This window comes from Ascaphus truei, chromosome 2, assembly GCF_040206685.1.
Source record: "Ascaphus truei isolate aAscTru1 chromosome 2, aAscTru1.hap1, whole genome shotgun sequence".
Classification (NCBI taxonomy): domain Eukaryota; kingdom Metazoa; phylum Chordata; class Amphibia; order Anura; family Ascaphidae; genus Ascaphus; species Ascaphus truei.
In genome coordinates, this window is record NC_134484.1 from 1,674,654 (window position 1) to 1,686,774 (window position 12,121).

The following is a 12,121-nucleotide window of genomic DNA, read 5'->3' on the forward strand; positions in this document are numbered from 1 at the left end:
ACAGGAAAATATACAAAGAACACATATACCCAACAGGAAAATATACAAAGAACACATATACCCAACAGGAAAATATACAAAGAACACATATACCCATCAGGAAAATATAGAAAGCACACATATACCCAACAGGAAAATATAGAAAGCACACATATACCCAACAGGAAAATATACAAAGCCCACATATACCCAACAGGAAAATATACAAAACACACATATACCCAACAGGAAAATATACAAAACACACATATACCCAACAGGAAAATATACAAAGCACACATATACCCAACAGGAAAATATACAAAACACACATATACCCAACAGGAAAATATACAAAACACACATATACCCAACAGGAAAATATACAAAGAACACATATACCCAACAGGAAAATAAACAAAACACACATATACCCAACAGGAAAATATACAAAGAACACATATACCCAACAGGAAAATATACAAAGAACACATATACACAACAGGAAAATATACAAAGCACACATATACTCAACAGGAAAATATACAAAGCACACATATACCCAACAGGAAAATATACAAAGAACACATATACCCAACAGGAAAATATACAAAGCACACATATACTCAACAGGAAAATATACAAAGCACACATATACCCAACAGGAAAATATACAAAGAACACATATACCCAACAGGAAAATATACAAAGAACACATATACCCAACAGGAAAATATACAAAGAACACATATACCCATCAGGAAAATATAGAAAGCACACATATACCCAACAGGAAAATATAGAAAGCACACATATACCCAACAGGAAAATATACAAAGCCCACATATACCCAACAGGAAAATATACAAAACACACATATACCCAACAGGAAAATATACAAAACACACATATACCCAACAGGAAAATATACAAAGAACACATATACCCAACAGGAAAATATACAAAACACACATATACCCAACAGGAAAATATACAAAACACACATATACCCAACAGGAAAATATACAAAACACACATATACCCAACATGAAAATATACAAAACACACATATACCCAACAGGAAAATATACAAAACACACATATACCCAACAGGAAAATATACAAAGAACACATGTACCCAACAGGAAAATATACAAAGCACACATATACCCAACAGGAAAATATACAAAACACACATATACCCAACAGGAAAATATACAAAGAACACATATACCCAACAGGAAAATATACAAAACACACATATACCCAATAGGAAAATATACAAAGCACACATATACCCAACAGGAAAATATACAAAGCACACATATACCCAACAGAAAAATATACAAAACACACATATACCCAATAGGAAAATATACAAAGCACACATATATCCAACAGGAAAATATACAAAGCACACATATACCCAACAGGAAAATATACAAAGCACACATATATCCAACAGGAAAATATACAAAGCACACATATATCCAACAGGAAAATATACAAAGCACACATATACCCAACAGGAAAATATACCCAACAGAAAAATATACAAAGCACACATATACCCAACAGGAAAATATACAAAGCACACATATACCCAACAGGAAAATATACCCAACAGGAAAGTATACAAAGCACACATATACCCAACAGGAAAATATACAAAGCACACATAAACCCAACAGGAAAATATACAAAGAACACATATACCCAACAGGAAAATATACAAAGAACACATATACCCAACAGGAAAATATACAAAGAACACATATACCCAACAGGAAAATATACAAAGCACACATATACCCAACAGGAAAATATACAAAACACACATATACCCAACAGGAAAATATACAAAGAACACATGTACCCAACAGGAAAATATACAAAGCACACATATACCCAACAGGAACATATACAAAACACACATATACCGAACAGGAAAATATACAAAGCACACATATACCCAACAGGAAAATATACAAAGCACACATATACCCAACAGGAAAATATACAAAATACACATATACCCAACAGGAAAATATACAAAGCACACATATACCCAACAGGAAAATATACAAAGAACACATGTACCCAACAGGAAAATATACAAAGCACACATATACCCAACAGGAAAATATACAAAGAACACATTTACCCAACAGGAAAATATACAAAACACACATATACCCAACAGGAAAATATACAAAGAACACATGTACCCAACAGGAAAATATACAAAACACACATATACCCAACAGGAAAATATACAAAGAACACATATACCCAACAGGAAAATATACAAAGAACACATATACCCAACAGGAAAATATACAAAGAACACATATACCCAACAGGAAAATATACAAAGAACACATATACCCAACAGGAAAATATACAAAGCACACATATACCCAACAGGAAAATATACAAAGCACACATATACCCAACAGGAAAATATACAAAACACACATATACCCAACAGGAAAATATACAAAACACACATATACCCAACAGGAAAATATACAAAGAACACATGTACCCAACAGGAAAATATACAAAACACACATATACCCAACAGGAAAATATACAAAGAACACATATACCCAACAGGAAAATATACAAAGAACACATATACCCAACAGGAAAATATACAAAGCACACATATACCCAACAGGAAAATATACAAAGAACACATATACCCAACAGGAAAATATAGAAAGAACACATATACCCAACAGGAAAATATACAAAGAACACATATACCCAACAGGCAAATATACAAACACACATATACCCAACAGGAAAATATACAAAGCACACATATACCCAATAGGAAAATATACAAAGAACACATGTACCCAACAGGAAAATATACAAAGCACACATATACCCAACAGGAAAATATACAAAGCACACATATACCCAACAGGAAAATATACAAAACACACATATACCCAACAGGAAAATATACAAAGCACACATATACCCAACAGGAAAATATACAAAGCACACATATACCCAACAGGAAAATATACAAAGAACACATATACCCAACAGGAAAATATACAAAGAACACATATACCCAACAGGAAAATATACAAAGAACACATATACCCATCAGGAAAATATAGAAAGCACACATATACCCAACAGGAAAATATACAAAGCACACATATACCCAACAGGAAAATATACAAAGCCCACATATACCCAACAGGAAAATATACAAAACACACATATACCCAACAGGAAAATATACAAAACACACATATACCCAACAGGAAAATATACAAAGCACACATATACCCAACAGGAAAATATACAAAACACACATATACCCAACAGGAAAATATACAAAACACACATATACCCAACAGGAAAATATACAAAGAACACATATACCCAACAGGAAAATATACAAAACACACATATACCCAACAGGAAAATATACAAAGAACACATATACCCAACAGGAAAATATACAAAGAACACATATACACAACAGGAAAATATACAAAGCACACATATACTCAACAGGAAAATATACAAAGCACACATATACCCAACAGGAAAATATACAAAGAACACATATACCCAACAGGAAAATATACAAAGAACACATATACCCAACAGGAAAATATACAAAGAACACATATACCCATCAGGAAAATATAGAAAGCACACATATACCCAACAGGAAAATATAGAAAGCACACATATACCCAACAGGAAAATATACAAAGCCCACATATACCCAACAGGAAAATATACAAAACACACATATACCCAACAGGAAAATATACAAAACACACATATACCCAACAGGAAAATATACAAAGAACACATATACCCAACAGGAAAATATACAAAACACACATATACCCAACAGGAAAATATACAAAACACACATATACCCAACAGGAAAATATACAAAACACACATATACCCAACATGAAAATATACAAAACACACATATACCCAACAGGAAAATATACAAAACACACATATACCCAACAGGAAAATATACAAAGAACACATGTACCCAACAGGAAAATATACAAAGCACACATATACCCAACAGGAAAATATACAAAACACGCATATACCCAACAGGAAAATATACAAAACACGCATATACCCAACAGGAAAATATACAAAGAACACATATACCCAACAGGAAAATATACAAAACACACATATACCCAATAGGAAAATATACAAAGCACACATATACCCAACAGGAAAATATACAAAGCACACATATACCCAACAGGAAAATATACAAAGCACACATATACCCAACAGAAAAATATACAAAACACACATATACCCAATAGGAAAATATACAAAGCACACATATACCCAACAGGAAAATATACAAAGCACACATATACCCAACAGGAAAATATACAAAGCACACATATATCCAACAGGAAAATATACAAAGCACACATATATCCAACAGGAAAATATACAAAGCACACATATACCCAACAGGAAAATATACCCAACAGAAAAATATACAAAGCACACATATACCCAACAGGAAAATATTCAAAGCACACATATACCCAACAGGAAAATATACCCAACAGGAAAATATACAAAGCACACATATACCCAACAGGAAAATATACCCAACAGGGAAATATACAAAGCACACATATACCCAACAGGAAAATATACAAAGCACACATGTACCCAACAGAAAAATATACAAAGCACACATATACCCAATAGGAAAATATACAAAGCACACATATACCCAACAGGAAAATATACCCAACAGGAAAATATACAAAGCACACATATACCCAACAGGAAAATATACCCAACAGAAAAATATACAAAGCACACATATACCCAACAGGAAAATATACAAAGCACACATATACCCAACAGGAAAATATACCCAACAGGAAAATATACAAAGCACACATATACCCAACAGGAAAATATACCCAACAGGGAAATATACAAAGCACACATATACCCAACAGGAAAATATACAAAGCACACATGTACCCAACAGAAAAATATACAAAGCACACATATACCCAATAGGAAAATATACAAAGCACACATATACCCAACAGGAAAATATACCCAACAGGAAAATATACAAAGCACACATATACCCAACAGGAAAATATACCCAACAGGGAAATATACAAAGCACACATATACCCAACAGGAAAATATACAAAGCACACATGTACCCAACAGGAAAATATACAAAGCACACATATACCCAACATGAAAATATACCCAACAGAAAAATATACAAAGCACACATATACCCAACACGAAAATATACAAAGCACACATATACCCAACAGGAAAATATACAAAACACACATATACCCAACAGGAAAATATACAAAGAACACATGTACCCAACAGGAAAATATACAAAGCACACATATACCCAACAGGAACATATACAAAACACACATATACCGAACAGGAAAATATACAAAGCACACATATACCCAACAGGAAAATATACAAAGCACACATATACCCAATAGGAAAATATACAAAGCACACATATACCCAACAGGAAAATATACAAAGCACACATATACCCAACAGGAAAATATACAAAGAACACATATACCCAACAGGAAAATATACCCAACAGAAAAATATACAAAGCACACATATACCCAACAGGAAAATATACAAAGAACACATATACCCAACAGGAAAATATACAAAACACACATATACCCAACAGGAACATATACAAAGCACAGATATAACCAACAAGAAAATATACAAAACACACATATACCCAACAGGAAAATATACAAAACACACATATACCCAACAGGAACATATACAAAGCACAGATATAACCAACAGGAAAATATACAAAACACACATATACCCAACAGGAAAATATACCATACACATGTACCCAACAGGAAAATATACAATGCACACATATACCCAACAGGAACATATACAAAGCACACATGTACCCAACAGGAAAATATACAAAGCACACATATACCCAACAGGAACATATACAAATAACACATATATCCAACAGGAAAATATACAAAGAACACATTACCCAACAGGAAAATATAGAAAGCACACATATACCCAACAGGAAAATATACAAAGCACACATATACCCAACAGGAAAATATACAAAGAACACATGTACCCAACAGGAAAACACACACATATACCCAACAGGAACATATGCAAAGCACACATATACCCAACAGGAAAATATACAAAGCACACATATACCCAACAGGAAAATATACAAAGAACACATGTACCCAACAGGAAAACACACACATATACCCAACAGGAAAATATAGAAAGCACACATATACCCAACAGGAAAATATAGAAAGCACACATATACCCAACAGGAAAATATACAAAGCACACATATACCCAACAGGAAAATATACAAAGCACACATATACCCAACAGGAAAATATACAAAACACACATATACCTAATAGGAAAATATACAAAGCACACATATACCCAACAGGAAAATATACAAAGCACACATATACCCAACAGGAAAATATACAAAGCACACATATATCCAACAGGAAAATATACAAAGCACACATATATCCAACAGGAAAATATACAAAGCACACATATACCCAACAGGAAAATATACCCAACAGAAAAATATACAAAGCACACATATACCCAACAGGAAAATATACAAAGCACACATATACCCAACAGGAAAATATACCCAACAGGAAAATATACAAAGCACACATATACCCAACAGGAAAATATACCCAACAGGAAAATATACAAAGCACACATATACCCAACAGGAAAATATACAAAGCACACATGTACCCAACAGAAAAATATACAAAGCACACATATACCCAATAGGAAAATATACAAAGCACACATATACCCAACAGGAAAATATACCCAACAGGAAAATATACAAAGCACACATATACCCAACAGGAAAATATACCCAACAGAAAAATATACAAAGCACACATATACCCAACAGGAAAATATACAAAGCACACATATACCCAACAGGAAAATATACCCAACAGGAAAATATACAAAGCACACATATACCCAACAGGAAAATATACCCAACAGGGAAATATACAAAGCACACATATACCCAACAGGAAAATATACAAAGCACACATGTACCCAACAGAAAAATATACAAAGCACACATATACCCAATAGGAAAATATACAAAGCACACATATACCCAACAGGAAAATATACCCAACAGGAAAATATACAAAGCACACATATACCCAACAGGAAAATATACCCAACAGGGAAATATACAAAGCACACATATACCCAACAGGAAAATATACAAAGCACACATGTACCCAACAGGAAAATATACAAAGCACACATATACCCAATAGGAAAATATACCCAACAGGGAAATATACAAAGCACACATATACCCAACAGGAAAATATACAAAGCACACATATACCCAACAGGAACATATACAAATAACACATGTACCCAACAGGAAAATATACAAAGCACACATATACCCAACATGAAAATATACAAAACACACATATACCGAACAGGAAAATATACAAAGCACACATATACCCATCAGGAAAATATATAAAGCACACATACACCCAATAGGAAAATATACAAAGCACACATATACCCAACAGGAAAATATACCCAACAGAAAAATATACAAAGCACACATATACCCAACAGGAAAATATACAAAGCACACATATACCCAACAGGAAAATATACAAAACACACATATACCCAACAGGAAAATATACAAAGAACACATGTACCCAACAGGAAAATATACAAAGCACACATATACCCAACAGGAACATATACAAAACACACATATACCGAACAGGAAAATATACAAAGCACACATATACCCAACAGGAAAATATACAAAGCACACATATACCCAATAGGAAAATATACAAAGCACACATATACCCAACAGGAAAATATACAAAGCACACATACTGCACCGACACACTTTATTCGAGCAAATACCCAGTATGTACCTGGCAGATACCTGGAATGCGCCGCTCCTCACCTCTGACAAGCCCCGTTGCGTTTGCCTTCCCAGCCTGGGTTCATGCCTGGCTGACGGGCGGCTGATCTGTTAAATGATAATGATTAGGATTTAATAGGCTGCAATGGTTCGCGTGTCTACCAGATGGCATAAATTCATGAATTGTAATGCAGTATATATATATATACTGTGCAGTATTGCAGCCAGCGGAAATAAAATGCTTCAATCCCTGCCTGGAAAATAACCCAATGCACTCGGGCAGAAAACAGTCACAAACCTCAATACACCCGGGTATACCCGAATTCGTGGGACTAGCCGAGCTCGAATAAAGTGTGTCGCCAGTGTATACCCAACAGGAAAATATACAAAGAACACATATACCCAACAGGAAAATATACCCAACAGAAAAATATACAAAGCACACATATACCCAACAGGAAAATATACAAAGAACACATATACCCAACAGGAAAATATACAAAACACACATATACCCAACAGGAACATATACAAAGCACAGATATAACCAACAGGAAAATATACAAAACACACATATACCCAACAGGAAAATATACAAAACACACATATACCCAACAGGAACATATACAAAGCACAGATATAACCAACAGGAAAATATACAAAACACACATATACCCAACAGGAAAATATACCATACACATGTACCCAACAGGAAAATATACAAAGCACACATGTACCCAACAGGAAAATATACAAAGCACACATATACCCAACAGGAACATATACAAATAACACATATATCCAACAGGAAAATATACAAAGAACACATTACCCAACAGGAAAATATAGAAAGCACACATATACCCAACAGGAAAATATACAAAGAACACATATACCCAACAGGAAAATATACAAAGAACACATGTACCCAACAGGAAAACACACACATATACCCAACAGGAACATATGCAAAGCACGATCTTCCTGTAATGATCTTCTCGTGACGATCTTCCCATGACGATCTTCCCGTGACGGTGACGGTCTTCCCGTGACGGTCTTCCCGTGACGGTCTTCCCGTGACGGTCTTCCCGTGACGATCTTTCCTTTCTGATCTTTCCTTTCTGATCTTTCCTTTCTGATCTTTCCTTTCTGATCTTTCCTTTCTGATCTTCCCTTTCTGATCTTCCCGTGACGATCTTCCCGTGACGATCTTCCCGTGACGATCTTCCCGTGACGATCTTCCCATTACGATCTTCCCATTACGATCTTCCCGTGACGATCTTCCCGTGACGATCTTCCCATGACGATCTTGCTTCTTAATCCTCCAGTTTCACTCATGATATGTGTCTTTCATTGAACTGATTTCACGGATGTGTATTTTATACATCGCAGCTGTGCAACATGTTCCCGGGGCTGATGTACGTGCCCTTCATCAGGCGCAAGTTTTTACAAAACAACCTGTATCTTCAGACCTTTATCAAAGAGCAGATTGATCTCCACAGACCGGCTCTGGACCCGAGCTCTCCAAAGGATTTCATGGACTTCTTTCTAGTGAAGATGAAACAGGTAACATCGCTCTATAGTATGCAGTGAGACAGAGTCCCCATCGGAACAATCCAATCCTAGACAAGTAGACTTTCCCGCCATATCTGACCACCTTCCTGTTCAAGCCGCGTTGCTCAGGGACATGTAGAGTAATAGGAGTGCCAAAATATTTATTTGTTCATCCTATAACATTTTATTTTCTCTGGAAAACTTGAACTATTCTGAAAAAACAGGGAAATAATGAATATTGGAAACGGGATGATGGTCAGCGCAGACGGTCAATCTCAGAAAAAAGACAATAACAGCGGCAATTTGTTAATAGCATGAAAAATAAGGCTCCCACAGTGGGGAATGTGAGACAGGGAGAATGGGGGGGGAGGGGGAGGGGAAGAGGGAGGGGGATGTGTGAAACTATATATAAATTAACTCACACGGCCTTGTGTGAGCCCCTTCCCTCAGAGAGATGATGCTTCAATGTCAAATCAGATTTTTCTGGGTCTTCCAAATCAGACACGTCCTCTCAGTGGCTCCCAATCGGGTATGGTGAGCACGTGGCACCTCTCCCACAGTCCCTGACGCACAATATCGTTGAATGGGTTCAATTCTGTGTCCCATTAATCAGCTGTAAAAACTCCTCCAGATTTTCGGTGCAGTAAATCTCCCGCTGAACAATCTGGGGCCCTCGGAGGCGCCTGCAGACCTGGTGGTGCCCACAGAGAGAGCCTGGGGAGTCCCTCCTTCCAAGTAGCATAGCCCAGAAAAAGCCTTTTGCTCACAATACCCGATTGGGAATCACTGAGAGGACGTGTCTGATTTGGAAGACCCACAAAAATCTGATTTGATATTGAAGCATCAACTCTGAGGGAAGGGGCTCACACAAGGCCGTGTGAGTTGATTTATATATACAGTAGTTTCACACATCCCCCTGCCCCGGCCATTTGGCACCCCGACACCTCTCAACATCCCGTCTCCCCTTAGAACTACAAGGTCTATCCAGACACCCCGGCACCTCTGTATATGCCCGGGCCGGCTGAATAGACATTTATAGTAAATGCACAACTCATAATAAATGATGTTTTATTACACAATATCTCTGGGGGACGCCCATATCTGTGCGGGAGATGGACCTGGGCTCGAAAACCAGAAGTCTGGGGGACACTGGGTGGCCCCGGTGTATTTCCACCCGCGTACCGGCAAATAGTGCCTGCACGTCGGGGGAAAATTAGGGGACTACCGGTATCTTTGGCCCCCGAGCGCCTGAAAACAAAATAATTGCATTTTGACCCAAATACCCCACCTAAAACTTACACACAAGAAACGTCACGTTTCTAAGGCAAAGGGGACGTGTAGACAGAGAAGCAGGGTCACTTTACTGTTATAGCAGGGAGGGAGCTAGGAGTCTGAGTGACACCATGTATTATCCCTGGCCCCTGGCTTATGGTGCTAGGTAGCTACCAGGGACCCCACATTTTCAGAGGTAACCAGATGGGATTAAGCCTTTATTGTATAGCCTGGTTAACCCCTGACCGTCACTGAGTAATTTCCCAGAAATATACTGGTTCGGTACAACATGTCCTCTGTATAAGTGAATTGTTTTCAGCAATTTTTTGACAGATCTCCTTAGAAACCCCGGGGCACGTTTCCATCACCCAACATCACCCAGTGAGTTATTCTTGGTAATATGTTGCTGTCAGAAATGAACTGCCCCTGTGGTGAGCCCGTTCCTGCAGTTCTATAGATAGAAAAACGACCTATAGGGCACAGGAGAGAAAAAAAACAAAACGTAGTGTAATCTGTAAACATTGATTGCATATTCCTGCTATAAAGAAATGCACGTACTGGATGTCAATTCAATTCGTGCAGAAAGCAAATGGTATCTGCTGAGGGCAATCTTCAGATAATCCACGATTCCAATTCCTTATAGACTGTCGATATGCTCTCAATGGGATAAGATGAAGGATAAGGAAAAGAGAGAAAGAGAGACAGCGCTCTCAAGTACAAACAATTTTTTAAGCTACAACTGCAAGGATATCTCCGTAGTAGGGGAGTCCCACTCCAGCGCTCTCCTGCATGAAGCACTCACACCGTTTCCTGAACGGACGCCCTGCGTCCTTTCCTCACGGTGTCACAGTCCTCAGATAGTCCGTGTGAGGTTAAGAGACCCACAGGTGTTCGGAGAGACGACCCGCGTCCCTCTCTGCTGTTGTCTCCACACACACTGACTCTTCCGATCACGTGAGGCTTCTCCTCGCGTTCTCGCGAGATTTCCTCAAAGGATAGCAGGGGAGTTTCCAGAGGTGGCCACTCAGACTCACACGGCTTCACCTTACTCTCCACCCTACTCGTTTCGCCGTAGGCTTCGTCAGGGGCACATGTAGAAGCTGCCAGCCCTATATATACCCTTTCATTGATAAGGCTAAAAGATATACCTAGCAAATATACATCACTTAACATGTTAGACTATTGGGATATACAAATAAACTATTGTGAGGACAACATAAGCAGGTAATAAACAGATATATACAGACATATCAGGAGCATACA

At 37.2% G+C, this 12,121-nt stretch overlaps 1 protein-coding gene across 8 annotated transcripts in view; it reads left to right on the forward strand.

The window, feature by feature from the left end:
- The window catches only part of LOC142474735 (cytochrome P450 2C20-like), a 164,572-nt gene that overhangs the window by 107,238 nt on the left and 45,213 nt on the right, over nucleotides 1-12,121 (forward strand). For 7 of the 8 annotated variants that reach the window (XM_075580985.1, XM_075580956.1, XM_075580987.1 and 4 more), the window contains exons 6-7: nucleotides 9,425-9,598; nucleotides 11,192-11,239. In XM_075580985.1, the coding sequence (XP_075437100.1) occupies nucleotides 9,425-9,598; nucleotides 11,192-11,239 (222 nt within the window). The remainder of the gene's footprint in view (nucleotides 1-9,424; nucleotides 9,599-11,191; nucleotides 11,240-12,121) is intronic. The other variant, XM_075580968.1, reaches the window with a different exon arrangement.